Below are 15,751 nucleotides of genomic sequence, written 5' to 3'. Positions count from 1 at the left end.
CTGGCATGTGACAGTAAGAAAACAACATCATCCTGCACCATTGATAGAGTCTATCTAGAAGACAGTGGAGAATACTGGTGTGAGAGTGAAGGAGAGAGAAGCGACAGAGTTAACGTCACTATCACTGGTATGTTTGTTGTATTTCTATAGTCACAATTCAGACAATGCAGAAAGTGTTTATGTGAATTAGACACTGAGCTGTGTGTTAAAGCTCTCAATGCCAAATTATAATGTTATATCTAAGATCCTTTATACAGAAGTAAACTATTAAGGTACACTGCTTTGCAAATGATGTATGCTTTTACACTGCCATGGGCTTTATATATTATTTCAATTTATATTTAGTTTTTTGTCCTTGCCAGTGAAAAATGTCTTTAATTTTCTATTGTGTTTATGACATTTAATTTGTCATCATGTTTGTCAGCTGGTCCTGTGATCCTGGATAGTTCTGCTCTTCCTGTGATTCAAGGAACAAATGTGATTCTGCGCTGCAGGAGCAAGAACCAGTCCACCAAATTAGTCATGTTCTAAAAAAATTATGTCCCCATGCATAAGAGTGCTGCAGAGGAGATGAAAATTAACAATGTTTCTAAGTCTCATGAAGGTTTCTACAAGTGCCATGTCTTCAGTATTGGAACATCACCAGCAAGCTGGTTGGCTGTGAGAGGTGAGACATGATGAATCTAACTGAATAAAAACAAATAAGCTGTGAAAAATCTCACAGGCATCATAGAAAGTGAAACAGAAAATTGAATTTAAAGATTCTCTGTTGTTCATGCAATACTAAAATGTGTCAATAAGTGTTTTAATTGTGATGTTTAAAGTGTTCTATATTCAGTGTCATTTGTAATGTTTCAGAAAATATAATTTCTATCACCTCTCGTCCACCTAATGAAGAGACACACTGTGATGACTCCAACTCTAACATCCATAATGTCCTCATCCCTCTGAGACTTGCTGTCATTATAATAAGTATTGTCCTGTCGCTGCTGGTGTTGGGATTGCTTTACTTTAAGAAGCACAAAGGTCAAGAAAAGCACCAACTTCCCTCTAATATCTAACACTGAAATTACAGAAAGAAAATAAAAGAAAGAAATATAATTAAGTTTGCAGTTTAGTTACATATTAAAGCATTTTTTAGGAGAAATGATTGCTCTTAGAGTCTCAACTCAAGGAAAAAAATCCTGTTAAAAATCTAGTGGAAAGTTGCTTTGTTGCATTTGTTGTCCTTCTTCCATTACTCCATGCTTCCTTGCAGTTTTTGTGATGGTGTATATTGTTTTGTCCACTAGCTCATTCTTTTTGTCTAAAACATATATGTGTAAACATTCAAAACAAAATAACTGTCCAAAGGTCACAGATCACCTAATCTGAGAACATTTCTTTTTCCTGTTTCATTATTTTTGTCCAGTTACTCAGTTTAAAATTAAAGAAAAGCATTGTAGGACATTCAGAGGTGTGTAATTATACATTGAACAGTTGCAGGTGTTTAGCCATCATGTATCATGTATACATCACACAACAATGCACTTGAAATTGAGTACTTTAAATTCCATTTCTCCATCGTTATATATGGTTTTGTTATTTTATCCATGAGTCTAGTGTGACATCGTGTGACATATGCCATTACAAAACACAGGAAAACAAAAAAAGAAACAGTTGTATATTTAAATTTGTCTTTTTTTAACACCTCTAATACCGAATGAATCTCTCTTATTCTTCCATTTCTTACAGATAGTAGTCAGTTTGGCATCTTCAAACAGGTTAAACTGTATAAATACTGTAATATCAAGTGGTTGAAGTTTCCGTTTCATCTCATTTGAGGTGTTGTTTTTGTTGTTTTTTTTTTAGACACTGCAGAAGCTGATGATGATTTGAGCTTCTGGTCTATGTCAAACCAGAGCAGAAACCCACAAACAGAGAAAGGTAAAAAGCCGTTGAGCCCTGTAGTCTGTCAGTATCAATATTCATATATAGCTCTACCAACAATATATAAAGTATCTAATAATTGAAATACATTTCTTTTTAAACTGAAGTTTTCCTTTTTTTTCAGTTGATGGAGCGGCAGTGCAGATGAACCATATGGTGTGACATCTTTTTGTCTACAACAGGAAATGTGTCGTGTGTTGAAATTAACCAGGATCATCCAGTTTTGTGATGAATTTTGGATTCAGACACCCGCTTAACTCTCAGCCTCTGTTTTACTCTGGCTTTTACATAACATGTAGATTATTAATCAGTAATGTGAGATAACTGACACTCTGTCATATATAAAATAAAACAGCATCCATCTTTTAACACTAGCAGGATTATTAATACTTGTCCATAACAGAAACTAATGCACAAAAATGTCATGTTAATGTGGATTATGTTTATACCTGAACATATTGAAGGAACTGAATTAGCTTTCAGTGTCACATGGTTCTATCTTGAACACCCCGTCATGAAGTCCATCATAAACAGTGGGGAACAGAATCCTGATGTCTAAAATCAGTGGTGTTCAGGACCATGTAAAGTCCATCCAATCAATATAATTTATATATTGATGCTTTGTACAAATGTTGAGAACATTTGAAATTCAACATTTAACATTGGTTTGTTTTGCTGAATCTTTTTTGACAATCTTGACCTTGAATGGATTTTGAACTGTGAGTTGACTGCAGCGTCCGTTTTCCAGTGACTGATCATATTTCTCCTGTAACTTCTTCAAGTCAAGATGCAGTCTTTATTTCACTGTGAATTAAAATAAAAATAAAAGACATAAATACCTTTTAGTGAAGTAAATTTGTTGTATATCTCACAAGTTCACATGTTCTCTAATCAAACAGTAAGACACTTTGAGTCAAATGAAACAGTAAAAATAAGTACACAGTTTGAATGATACAGGGTTGGTTGCATTCATTCTTAATTCTCTAATATTTAAACATACAAAGAAAGTAAGCAAAAGGTAGACTTACAAAGACAGAGATACTCATTTGTGTAAAACATATACAGTCCTCCTCTATCTCTGTCTGAACTTTGTTCTCAGCTTCTCTTGAATCTTTGTTTGGAAATAATGACACTTAAACTGAGAATTGATTTTGACGCCTTCACTCATGTACATTTGGTTCTCTGCAGTTCCACTAGTTCACCTAACAGAATTCTCTACATTTATAATCAAATAAAACCTTTAAATAACTTTCTAAATCACTTAGTTTTTTTCTTGATCATCTTGTCTATTTCTCATAACAGTCATTTTAATTCCCATTAAATCTCTAGCTCTGCCTTGTTCTAATGCTTAGACCTCTGATTAATTATATTTGTATTATTAAAAAAAAATGTTTCTTAATGTCTCTGCTAAAACAGGGTGAAAGATCTTAACTTACATGTTGGGTCTTCTTTTCCACATCCCTCCATTTGCCCTGTTTGTGTGTCAAGATGTGCTCTCTCACTTTCTTCTTTTATAGAAATTGATGTATTATTATTTTCAATCAACTGACATCCCCTGCACTCTGTGTAAAGATAAAGACAGTAAATTAAAAAACAGACATTCAATTTAACATTAGTAATGAATCAGTCTACAAGTCTAAAATTTAATTGATAGGAAATAAGAATAATAATAAAAACCGGTTTGAACCCCAAACTTCTCCATCTAAGGCCAATGATCTACCCATTGAACCACCAAGCTGCCCAATTCATGGTTTCAGTTTCCTTAAAAAAATAAAGTATGGGGATCAGTGTCCACTAACCAACAACAAGCTCTACAAAAGATGCTTCATTCAGTACTGGAATGTAGCACCGATACGTTCCCTCATCAGCAGGCTTCACTTTGGAGAGTTTCAGTGACATGTTTCCATGTTTCAGTTCGTCAGACAACAAAGATGTTCGTCCTCTGTAGGATGGATGTTTTATACTAACAAGATCCAGACCAACACGCCACACAAAGACAAATCTGGGAATCAGGTCAGATCTCGACCACTCCAACGTCATTGCAGCAACATCCACAGCAGGTTCAAGTTGACATGGTAAAATGATGTCATCACCAACTGTTGCCATTATTGGCTGAGATGAACCAATTAACTTAGACTGACCTGAAAGTAAAAGATCTGGGTTTTAATTCCTGCTGTAAGAACTCATGGAAGGAAGGGAGGAACATGTAAAAACTAAAATTAACATTATCTCACAATAGATTATGTCAAGTCTCTTGTAAGATCTGCATTTAGTTAGTGTTTCAGCTTATAGACAAATATGTCACAGTCACAGCAGCTAAAACTACATAAAAAGACGTTAGCTATATTGTGATTTACTGTACAGACTGACAGCAGCTGGTCCTTGCATAGTGCAAAAACCTAGAACAACAAACTCTACTTCTGGTGTTTTCTGTTAAGATGCATTCACACAGAATTGTGTCTCAGGCAGACACAGTTGTAGTTACAACTATAGACTGTTTATTTCTGAAAAAGTTACCTGTGCTAAAGTGTATCAGGAGAAGATGGACAACCAAAACACTGGTGCTTCTGAGCTGTGGTCGAGATATTTTGCAGATCCCCCCAAAAAAGAGAAAACATTATTATATGTTAAACAAAAAGGTCTGAATTGATTGCTACTGAAGTACTGCAATTGTGATGACACCTTTGCTTAAAGCTTTCTCCATTTCTCAGAAACAACATGTTCAGACAACATAATCAGATTTAATTTCACTTTCACAAGTACACACCTAGACAGAGTGTTGTGTCACTTAAAATGCTGTTTATCGGTAGGGTAGGTTATTTGCAGTTTCGTTGGCAAAAGAAAAATCTATTTCAGATGAAAGTAAGTGCTACCTAATTTTTTAAGAAATATAGCAACTACATTTTTTTACATCACAACATAATACCAGATAATTAAGCAAACTCGAAGAATCTTTTTAAAAAAAGCATCTTTAGCACAGCCTAAAACATACATTTTGGAAAAGCCCTTGAATCCTTGAAGAATCATAAGATCAGTAAAATATAAAAATCATATTGAGACGACGTACCTGTTGCATGATTTGTCGACCATTCACAGACACTACAAAGGCAAGGTGTGTAAAAGACTGAATCTGTCTTTAAGGGGTCCTGCAACCTGCATCAACCTGCCTGGTGACGCCTGTACTCCTGCTTTCTCTGGTAACACCCACTTGCTCTGATTACTCACTGATCAGTGCCAACTCTTCAACTTCAACCCCCCCCCTATACATCTGTGCTGTCAATTCAGTTCTGAATGAAGCAGTGTAGAAGACGGCACATTTCACAATTAATAAAAAGAATGGTTGTTTAATCGGTCTCATAATCGGTTGTTCATCACCTTTGCTTCAGAACTCCGGGAATCTCTTCTCCACCACATTGCATGTTAGAGTGTGGGGCAAGATTCAACATGCTCTGTTTACCTGCAAAGGTGGTTGCCATGATTTACCTGCATACTTTTGTTTTGTTTGGCAAAAAAGTTTAAATTGTTCCAATCTGAAAAGAGGGACAAGATGGAAAAACAAAAATGGAAGAAATTGAATTACAATACCAAGCCAAAGATTTTAGACTGACAGGCTGATACACACTGACCACTCATGTACAACTTACAGTCCAATTTACTCTGGCAGTAAGTCTGGTTATCTAATGTGACCCATGCCGCTAAACATTCAACTACCAACTACTTTACGCTGACCCTGTATTTGCCTCGAACCTTGTAAGTCGCTTTGGATAATAGTGTCTGCTTAATGACTACATGTAAACGATAGTATCCATGAAACACATCATTTTGTAAACATGTTTTGTTCTTGATGATACACTTTATAGCACTGAGCTGTGTGTTAAAGCTCTCAAAGCCGAATTATAATGTTATATCTAAGATTCTTTATACAGAAATAAATTATCAAGGTACACTGCTTTGCAGATGATGCATGCTTTTACACTGCCATGGGCTTTATATATTATTTCAATTTATATTTAGTTTTTTGTCCTTGCCAGTGAAAAATGTCTTTAATTTTCTATTGTGTTTATGACATTTAATTTTGTCATCATGTTTTTCAGCTGGTCCTATGATGCAAGGAACAAATGTGATTCTGCGCTGCAGTAGCAAGAACCAGTCCACCAACTTAGGCATTTTCTACAAAAAATGCCTACGTTTCCAAATCTCATGAAGGTTTCTACAAGTGTCACGTCTTCAGTATTGGAACATCACCAGCAAGCTGGTTGGTTGTGAGAGGTTAGACATGATTAATCAAACTGAATCAAAACAAATAAGCTGTGAAAAACCTCACAGACATCTGGATGAACTCCAGACATAATAAAATTTGAAACTGAAAACTTAATTTAATGATTCTCAGTTGTTCATGCCATACTAAAATGTGTCAATATGTGTTTTAACTGTGATGTTTAAAGTGTTCTATATTCAGTGTCATTTGTAATGTTACAGAAAATATAATTTATATCACCTCTCATCCACCTAATGAAGAGACACTCTCTGATGACTCCAACTCTAACATCCATAATGTCCTCATCCCTCTGAGACTTGCTGTCACTATAATAAGTGTTGTCCTGTCGCTGCTGGTGGTGAGATTTCTTTATTTTAAGAAGCACAAAGGTACAGAAAGCACCAACTTCTCTCTAATATCTAACACTGAAATTACAGAAAGAAAATAAAAGAAAGAAATATAATTAAGTTTGCAGTTTAGTTGCATATCAAAGTATTTTTTTAGGAGAAATGATTGTTCTTGTGGTCTCAACTCAAGGAAAAAAATCCTGTTAAAAATCTGGTGGAAAGTTGTTTTGTTGCATTTGTTGTCTTTCTTCAATTACTCCATGCTTCCTTGCAGTTTTTGTGATGGTGTATATTGTTTTGTCCACTAGCTCATTCTTATTGTCTAAAACATATAAGTGTAAACATTCAAAACACAATAATTGTCCAAAGGTCACAGATCACCTAATCTGAGAACATTTATTTTTCCTGTTTCATTATTTTTGTCCAGTTACTCAGTTTAAAATTAGAGAAAAGCATTGTAGGACATTCAGAGGTGTGTAATTATACATTGAACAGTTTTACTTTTCACTACAACTTGCAGGTGTGTAGTCTATGTTTGTTACATGAACATATTATACATCATACGACAATGCATTTGAAATTGAGTACTTTAAATTCCATTTCTCCATCGTTATATATGGTTTTGTTATTTTATCCATCAGTTTAGTGTGACATCGTGTGACATATGTCATTACAAAACAGAGGAAAACAAAAAAAAGCAACAGTTTGACCCAGTTGTATATTTAAATTAGTCTTTTTTTAACACCTCTAATACAGAATTAATGTCTCTTATGCTCCTACAGTATTTCTTACAGATAGTAGTCAGTTTGGCATCTTCAAACAGGTTAAACTGTATAATCAATGTAATATCAAGTGGTGGAAGTGTCCGTTTCATCTCATTTGAGGTGTTGTTACCAGAAAAGGTTGAAACTGAAGTTAGAATTATTTCTACATCCTCTGATTGCATCAAACACATGTTTTTTTCTTTAGACACTGCAGACGCTGATGATAATTTGAGCTTCTGGTTTATGTCAAACCAGAGCAGAACCCACAAACAGAGAAAGGTAAAAAGCCGTTGAGCCCTGTAGTCTGTCAGTATCAATATTCATATATAGCTCTACCAACAATATATAAAGTGTATCATAATTCAAATACATTTTCTGGTTTTTAAACTGAAGTTGACTATTTATTCAGATGATGGAGAGGCAGTGCAGATGAACCATATGCCATGACATCTTTACTGGCGTCTACAACAGGAAATGTGTCGTGTGTTGAAATTAACCAGGATCATCCAGTTTTGTGATGAATTTTGGATTCAGACACCCGCTTAACTCTCAGCCTCTGTTTTACTCAGGCTTCTACATAACATGTAGATTCTTAATCAGTAATGTGAGATAACTGACACTCTGTCATATATAAAATAAAACTAGCATCCATCTTTTAACACTAGCAGGATTATTAATACTTGTCCATAACAGAAACGAATGCACAAAAATGTCATGTTTATGTGGATTATGTAAATACCTGAACGTACTGAAGGAACTGAATTAGCTGTCACTGTCACATGGTTCTAGCCTCAAGACCTCATGATGAAGTCCATCATAAACAGTGGGGAACAGAATCCTGTTGTCTAAATTCAGTAGTGTTCAGGACCATGTAAAGTCCATCCAATCAATATAATTTAAATACTGATGCTTTGTACAAATGTGGAGAACATTTGAAATTCGACATTTAACATTGGTTTGTTTTGCTGAATGTTTTTTTTTTGACAATCTTGACCTTGAATGGATCGTGCAACACTGTGATTTGACTGCAGCGTCCGTTTTCCAGTGATGATATTTCTCCTGTAACTTCTTCAAATCAAGATGAAGTCTTTATTTCACTGTGAGTTAAAATAAAAATAAGACATAAAAACCTCACCTTGTAGTGAAGTAAATTTGTTTTATATCTCACATGTTCACATATGTTTTGCACAGTGATATTCCAATCAAACAGTAAGACGCTTTGAGTCAAATGAAACAGTAAAAATAACTACACAGTTTGAGTGTCTGTTGCATAAATTCTTAATTAACTAATAATTAAACATACAAATAAATACTCATTTGTGTAAAACATATACAGTCCTCCTCTATCTCTGTCTGAACTTTGTTCTCAGCTTATCTTGAATCTTTGTTTGGAAATGATCTGACACTTAAACTGAGAATTGATTTTGACGCCTTCACTCATGTACATTTTAATCTCTGCAGTTCACTTTTTTCTTGATCATCTTGTCTATTTCTCATAACAGTCATTTTAATTCCCATTAAATCTCTAGCTCTGCCTTGTTCTAATGCTTAGACATCTGATTAATTATATTTTTATTAATTAAACCTATGTTTCTTAATGTCTCTGCTAAAATCTTTACATACATGTTGCGTCTTCATTTCCACATTTCTCAATTTGGTCTTTTTCTAGAGCTGATCTCTCTCTCTTTCTTCTTTTATAGAGATTGATGTATGATCATTTTTAATCAACTGACATCTCTTGCACTCATTAAAACTAAAAATAAATTCTAAGACATCTAGTTTAGACTTAGTAAGGAATCAGTCTACAAGTCTAAAATTTCACTGATAGGAAATAATAATAATAATAAAAACACTCATTCTATTAATAGTCAGTGGAATTAATTTACGACTTACTTATTTTATTTTTCTTCCATAAAAAGAAGACAAGTCAAAGAATTAACAGGATGCAAACACCCAAACTAACAGCCAAACCAGCTTTGACTGGAGAGGAACCAGACTGGAAGTTATAGAAATCATCTGAAATGAGAAAACACAAAATCACATCGTACAAAACTTAGACTGGGTCATTTGAGAGTAAAAAAAAATAATGATATACTTTATTTTTCTTAACCTGATATATGTATCTGTGTCTCTCTGATCTGGTTGATGTTGCTTTGTTGGACTCTACAGATGACGTTGTTGCTGTGTCTCTTCTCCACAGTCACTCTGCTGCTGACAGTATAGAGGTCATCAGGACCTCTGACTGTCTCTGTAGGTCCAGCAGAGAGGATCTTTCCCTCAGCGTCCAGCCACAACAGCTCAGGCTCTGGATACCAGCCTTTAGACTCACACTGTAGAACCACTCCAGCCTTATCGCGATCAATCCCTGTTAAACTGATGACCGGTGAAGCAGCAGCACCTGGAAATTAGCATAAGGAAGATAAAATTAAACTGTGGTGAGTAATTAAAAAAATCTGAAAACTGAGAGATGTACATACAATAGGTGAAGTTTACACTGAATTTGGTAGTACAGAACTGCATGAACTTATTTAATTTTTTGAAGAAAGCCTTTAATTGTCACATGTCACAATTACATGTTACAATGAAATTGGTCCTCTGCATTTAACCCATCCCCCCTGGGGGAGCAGTGGGCAGCCACATATAGTACCCGGGGAGCTAGAGTGGAGTGTCTTGCTCAAGGACACACCTGGTGTCTGTGACAGGGTTTGAACCCCAAAACTTTCTGCATCTAAGGCCAATGATCTACTCATTGAGCCACCAGGCTGCCCAATTTATGGTTTCAGTTACCTTAAAAAAGTTTCACGTTAAAATTTTGAAAAAAATAAGGAATGGGGGTCAGTGTCCACTTACCAACAACAAGCTTTACTAAAGATGCTTCATTCAGTTTTGGAACATAGCATTCATACGTTCCCTCATCAGAAGGTTTCACTTTGGGGAGTTTCAGTGAAATGTTTCCATGTTTCAGTTCATCACTGAACAAAGATGTTCTTCCTTTGTATGATGGATTTTTTATATTAACAAGGTCCTGACCAGCACGCCACACAAAGACAAATCTGGGGTCCAGGTCAGCTCTCGTCCACTCCAACGTCATTGCCGCCACATCCACAGCAGGTTCAAGACGACATGGTAAAATGGTGTCATCACCAACTGTTGCTACTATTGGCTGAGATGAACCAATTAACTTAGACTGACCTGAAAGTAAAAGATCTGGGTTTTAATTCCTGCTGTAAGAACTCAGGCAAGGAAAGGAGGAACATGTAAGAACTGAACAGAAGAATTCATAACTACATTAACATTATCTCATAATAGATTATCAGTCATCTCTTGCAAGATCTGCATTTAGTTAGTGTTTCACCTTATATACAAACAAATATGTCACAGCAGCTAAAACTACATAAAAAGACGTTAGCTATATTGTGATTTACTGTACAGACTGACAGCAGCTGGTTCTTACATAGTGCAAAAAGTTAGAACAACAAACTCTACTTCTGGTATTTTCTGTTAAGCTGCATTCACAGAGAATTGTGTCTCAGGCAGACACAGTTGTGGTTACAACTATAGACTGTTTATTTCTGAAAAAGTTACCTGTGCTAAAGTGTATCAGGAGAAGATGGACAACCAAAACACTGGTGCTTCTGAGCTGTGGTCGAGATATTTTGCAGATCCCCCCAAAAAAGAAAAAAACATTATTATATGTTAAACAAAAAGGTCTGAATTGAATTGCTATTGAAGTACTGCAATTGTGTTGACACCTTTGCTCAAAACATTCTCAATTTTTCAGAAACTTCATGTTCAGACAACATCAGATTTACTTTTACACCTACACAGAGTGTTGTGGCAGTTTTGTTGGCAAAAGAAAAATGTATTTCAAATGAAAGAGCTACCTAATTATTTAAGAAATATAGCAACTGTATATTTTTCTTGTCACCATATAAAACCAGATAATTAAGCACACGTTTGAAAAATCTTTGTCACCTCATTTGAAAAACCATCTTTACCACAGCCTAAAACATACATTTTGGAAAAGCCCTTGAATCCTTGAAGAATCATAAAATCAGTAAATTTTAAAAATCATATTAAGACAACGTACCTGTTGCATGATTTGTCGACTATTCACAGACACTACGAAGGCAAGGTGTGTAAAAGACTGAATCTGTCTTTAAGGTGTACTGCAACCTGCATCAACCTGCCTGGTGACGCCTGTACTCCAGTTTTCTCCGGTAACACCCACTTGCTCTGATTACTCACTGATCAGTGCCAACTCTTCAACTTCAACTCACCTTCTACATTTGTGCTGTCAATTCAGTTCTGAATGAAGCAGTGTAGAAGACAGCACATTTCACAATTAATAAAAAGAATGGTTGTTTAATCTGTCTCATAATCGGTTGTTCATCACCTTTGCTTCAGAACTCCGGGAATCTCTTCTCCACCACATTGCATGTTGGAGTGTGGGGCAAGATTCAACATGCTCTGTTTACCTGCAAAGGTGGTTGCCATGATTTACCTGCATACTTGTTTTGTTTGGCAAATAAGTTCAAATCTGAAAAGAGGGACAAAATGGAAAAACAAAAATGGGAGAAATTGAATTACAATACTAAGCCACAGATTTTAGACTGAAAGGCCGATACACACTGACCACTCCTGTACAACTTACAGTCCAATTTACTCTGCCAGTAAGTCTGGTTATCTAATGTGACCCATGCCCCTAAACATTCAACTACCAAATACAGGGCCTGAGGGCAAAATAAACTAATTTCCTAAAGTGACCTAAAATACATACACGTTTAAATATTTGAAAATTTTATGTACATTAAAGCTGTTATTTGCCAACTATTGAAATAGATTTAAAAATATTTTGTTGTGTTAAATCAAGGAAAATGTTGGACATGCGGAAACTGTGAAACTCTGCATGCTGTGTATGTGTGTATTTTAATAGACAGCAGTGACAGTGTTCAAGAGGGGGCTTGAAACATGTTCCTTCAGAAACATGCACCTGTTGGTCTATAATAATAATGGAAGAATCTTGAAAATGTAAGAGTGAAACAGATTGACCTGAAGAGTGCAAATATGTTAAGTCACATATTTAATGTGAAAGTTCTAAGATCATTGGAATTTATATTCCTCACTGTGATGCCCAGATAACAGGGTTAGAATATTTCCAAAACAGGCTCTCTTGTGGGGTGATCCAGTTACCATTACTTTTCAAAATTGATCCACGGAAGTTGAACTGGTGAACGGATGACATATTCATGGGCCTCTAAAGTTCAATGAGGTGTGTGGAAAGCAAAAAACCCAATGTAACATTGCCCATAACCAACAAGACTAAGATTACAGTGTTCTGATAGAGTCAGTGAAGAATTGTGATGTAAGAGGAAGGAGATGTGTAAGGGGCTGCATGGCTGCAGACTGATCAGAGTTCTCATGTGATCTTTGTCCACTGGCTACAACAGGTGCATGAGCATCAGAACTGGACCATGGAGCAATTGAAAAAGGTGGTGTACTCTGATGAATCATGGTGTCATTTAGAACAGGAGCCTGTCCAGTTACCTTTAGATGTCCTGGCAAACATCCAAGAAAAAGTCTCAAGCTTGGGGGAAAAAAAAAAAAAAAAAAAAAAAAAAAAAAAAAAAAACCACACACAACCCCAGGTCCAGACATGATCTATGGCTACTAGCTAAAGAAGCTAGCTGCACTCAAAGCCTGGCAGCAAAAAGTAGCCAGCTGCTAATCGATGGGACACACCCCACATAGTAAAAGAAAGGCTGAAGAGTCCACACAACACGAGAAGATAGATTAAGATTTATTAATAATGCAGTGGATGAATGTCAGGAAACATAGGCTGAACAGAGCTGTCGTCAGGTGAGTATGGTTGTCTAGAAGAGGAGACAGAGTTAGATGAGTCTGGCTGGATCTTGGGTAATGTTATATAAGAGTACTCACTGAAGTCTTGGTGAGCAGTGGTTGAGAGGCAGGGAGAAGTGAACCAGTGAGGAGACTGAGGAGTTTTTAGATTGATGAGTGGTGAACCGGAAGTGGTGGTAGCTTGTCGACCGGAGAATATGGTGGAGCTTTCAAGATGGCCGACAGCAAATTGAAGCACGTGTAGACTGGGACCAGAGGTGGAACGATATATACTGAAGAATGAGATATGTAGCAAAAGCACAATTGGTTAGTAGGGAACACTGTCTACTGAAACAGTTTCAGTAGACAGTGTTCCAGAAATACAGGGTGCAGAGTGAGAGACAAATCCAGGGTCGTACACAGAAAAAACGTCCAAGCACTAATGTTCGTAAAGCTGAATCCAAAGTCCAAATAACAATCCAGGTCAACACAGATAGGCTATAAAGAGAACAGAATTCCAAAAGGCCATATACAGGGAAATCCAACACAGGGACAGAACAGGGAAGCAGGAACAATTAAGGCAGAAAACACTCACAGTACCAAAGGGCAGAGCAGAAGCAGGTTCAGATCACAAGAAGTCAGTCCAAATGAGTGCTGGATAGTTTGATTCCCTTAGGTTGATGTGAGACTATCTGGCAGAGCTGAGAGGCACAAGGAGCTGCTTAAATAGATAAGTGACGGAGTGGCACGAGTGTGGCTGATGAATAATCAGAGTCATGAGGCAGGGAGTCGGAAAACCGGAAACAGACGGTCAGGAGAGAACTTGAATCAGGACAAGAATGCTCAGAGTTGTACAGAATCAACAGGACTTTAAAAAAACCTTCGTCAGAAATGCAATTGGACTGTCAAAAGACAACCCTAAAGGTCAACTTCAAATGAATTGCACAAATCACCAGCAAGTGTGGGATTTACCAAAGAGTTGCTTGGTCTCAACTTCTTATCTTTACAGACCTAACCCCCCTCAGCCAACCAGTTACAGATATCGACCACAGAATAGAGCCAAAATAAGAGATCTCCTCTACAGCCTAAGGAAAAAACTGTGCAAAGCTGCTCATGAAACTATCCACAACATAACAACATGGTGCAAGATGCTAGCAGGGCATAAGGTTTGAGGGACTAGGACGAGGTGTGTTGTCCTTCAGTAGTTAAACTGGTTGTCTGACAAAAAAGAAAATATCCTTGATGGTTCAAGGCTAAGCTAACTAATCAGGAAGTGGGGTCGGCCCCTCCTTATGGAGTGGCTCTGTGCCTGACACAGAAGCAGTTAGTGACTGTGGGTTCAGCTTTTGCGTCAATATAGAAATGAACCAGACAGAAAGAGGAAGTTCTCACCTTCATACTTAAGCTGTATTTTAGTCTGATTCTCAGTCAGCAACAAGACAACATGGAGGTCACAGCTCTCTGCTTCAGACTAGGTGAGTCATCAAATTTGCTGTGAGTCCACATTTTATATATTCCAGATGCTGTTCCAGATGTATAGTATGTCTAATATGTAATATTATTGATTTGTTTATCCAGTGATGCTTAAACTTATTTTGCTGAGGGGACGAGTTCACAATCAGAAAACAAGTAAGTGACAACCATTAAGATGATCTGTAACACTTTTTATTCTCTCCAGGTGTGTGTCAGGATATTCATGTTAAAGCTATAATTTTGCTTTGTTTTGCTTCTTTCTTGTTTTCATAAACAGCTTTTCTTCGCATCACTCCGAACAGACTGCAGCACTTTCAATTTAACTCTGTTTCTTTTGACTGTGTTGGGTTTGTTGGTCGCACTCGCTTAAAAGCAGTCAGAAATACTAAGGAATTGAATCTGACATGTGACAGTAGGAGAACAACATCATCCTGCGTCATCAATAGAGTCAATTCATGAGACAGTGGAGAATACTGGTGTGAGAGTGAAGGAGAGAGAAGCAACAGAGTTAACATCACTATCACTGGTATGGTTTTATATTTCTAAAGTCACAATACAGCCAATTCAGAAAATGTTTATGCACATTAACCCTCTGATGCACAACATATTCTGCACCTGGTATAGCAACTGTTTTGGAATTGCAGATTTCTTTCTATAATCTTTGCAGACTCTGGTTCTGAAATCCACCATAGGTCCATTGTACAACATTGTATGACATTATTCAGTGATACAGCTGTCAAAGGCATTTCACATAGTGCTTTTTGACTCAGCCCTTTGCAGGATAACTATCCTTACAGTAAGACCTGTTTCTGCTCAACAGTGTTGGTAATGAACACATTTGGACTTTGCAAAGCATAGTCAGGCTTTTCATCTTATTATTCCCACTTTTTACATAAAAAATAAATATAGATGTAAAGACGTCACAGATAAGCCTTTGGCCTTTTGATGCATCTTGTGCATCAGTGGGTTAAACAAAAATATTGAAAATAACAGTAGTTGTATCTGCAGTAGGTACAGTACATGTGTTAATAACTTATTTGCATGTGACACACAGTTTTACACTCACATACAGTTTATATATGTATATACTTATATATCTACGTTCATGTGTCTTTCTATTTAGATTTTTTATTTATCTT

The 15,751-nt window shown here is 36.4% G+C and overlaps 2 protein-coding genes and 2 long non-coding RNA genes across 4 annotated transcripts in view; 1 reads left to right on the top strand and 3 right to left on the bottom strand.

Moving 5' to 3' along the window:
- LOC113168482 (trichohyalin-like) overlaps positions 1–15,751 on the bottom strand; it is a 928,554-nt gene that overhangs the window by 98,525 nt on the left and 814,278 nt on the right. The window lies entirely within an intron of this gene.
- LOC113168542 (myelin-oligodendrocyte glycoprotein-like) lies at positions 991–5,135 on the bottom strand. The gene is made up of 5 exons (XM_026369622.2): positions 4,997–5,135; positions 4,447–4,501; positions 3,729–4,070; positions 3,366–3,491; positions 991–2,733 (listed from the first exon to the last, which is right to left on the bottom strand). Exons 1-5 carry the CDS (start codon positions 5,003–5,005, stop codon positions 2,726–2,728), a joined length of 540 nt encoding a protein of 179 aa, XP_026225407.1. The 5' UTR covers positions 5,006–5,135; the 3' UTR covers positions 991–2,725.
- On the bottom strand, positions 6,541–9,440 carry LOC113168561. The gene is made up of 3 exons (XR_003299450.2): positions 9,409–9,440; positions 9,192–9,314; positions 6,541–8,395 (listed from the first exon to the last, which is right to left on the bottom strand). It is a non-coding gene; the product is annotated as an uncharacterized LOC113168561 (long non-coding RNA).
- On the top strand, positions 14,584–15,132 carry LOC113151601. The gene is made up of 3 exons (XR_004463445.1): positions 14,584–14,614; positions 14,718–14,768; positions 14,890–15,132. It is a non-coding gene; the product is annotated as an uncharacterized LOC113151601 (long non-coding RNA).

This window comes from Anabas testudineus, chromosome 18 (assembly GCF_900324465.2).
Source record: "Anabas testudineus chromosome 18, fAnaTes1.2, whole genome shotgun sequence".
NCBI lineage: Eukaryota > Metazoa > Chordata > Actinopteri > Anabantiformes > Anabantidae > Anabas > Anabas testudineus.
The sequence above is the reverse complement of the archived record's forward strand: the minus strand, read 5'-3'. Positions and strand labels throughout refer to the sequence as shown.

Coding starts and splice junctions, on each gene's coding strand:
- LOC113168542 (XM_026369622.2), bottom strand. Junction 4,071..4,446: donor CCTGATACACTTTAGCACAG/GTAACTTTTTCA, acceptor TTTTACTTTCAG/GTCAGTCTAAGTTAATTGGT. Junction 3,492..3,728: donor TTTTGTAGAGCTTGTTGTTG/GTTAGTGGACAC, acceptor ATCTTTACACAG/AGTGCAGGGGATGTCAGTTG.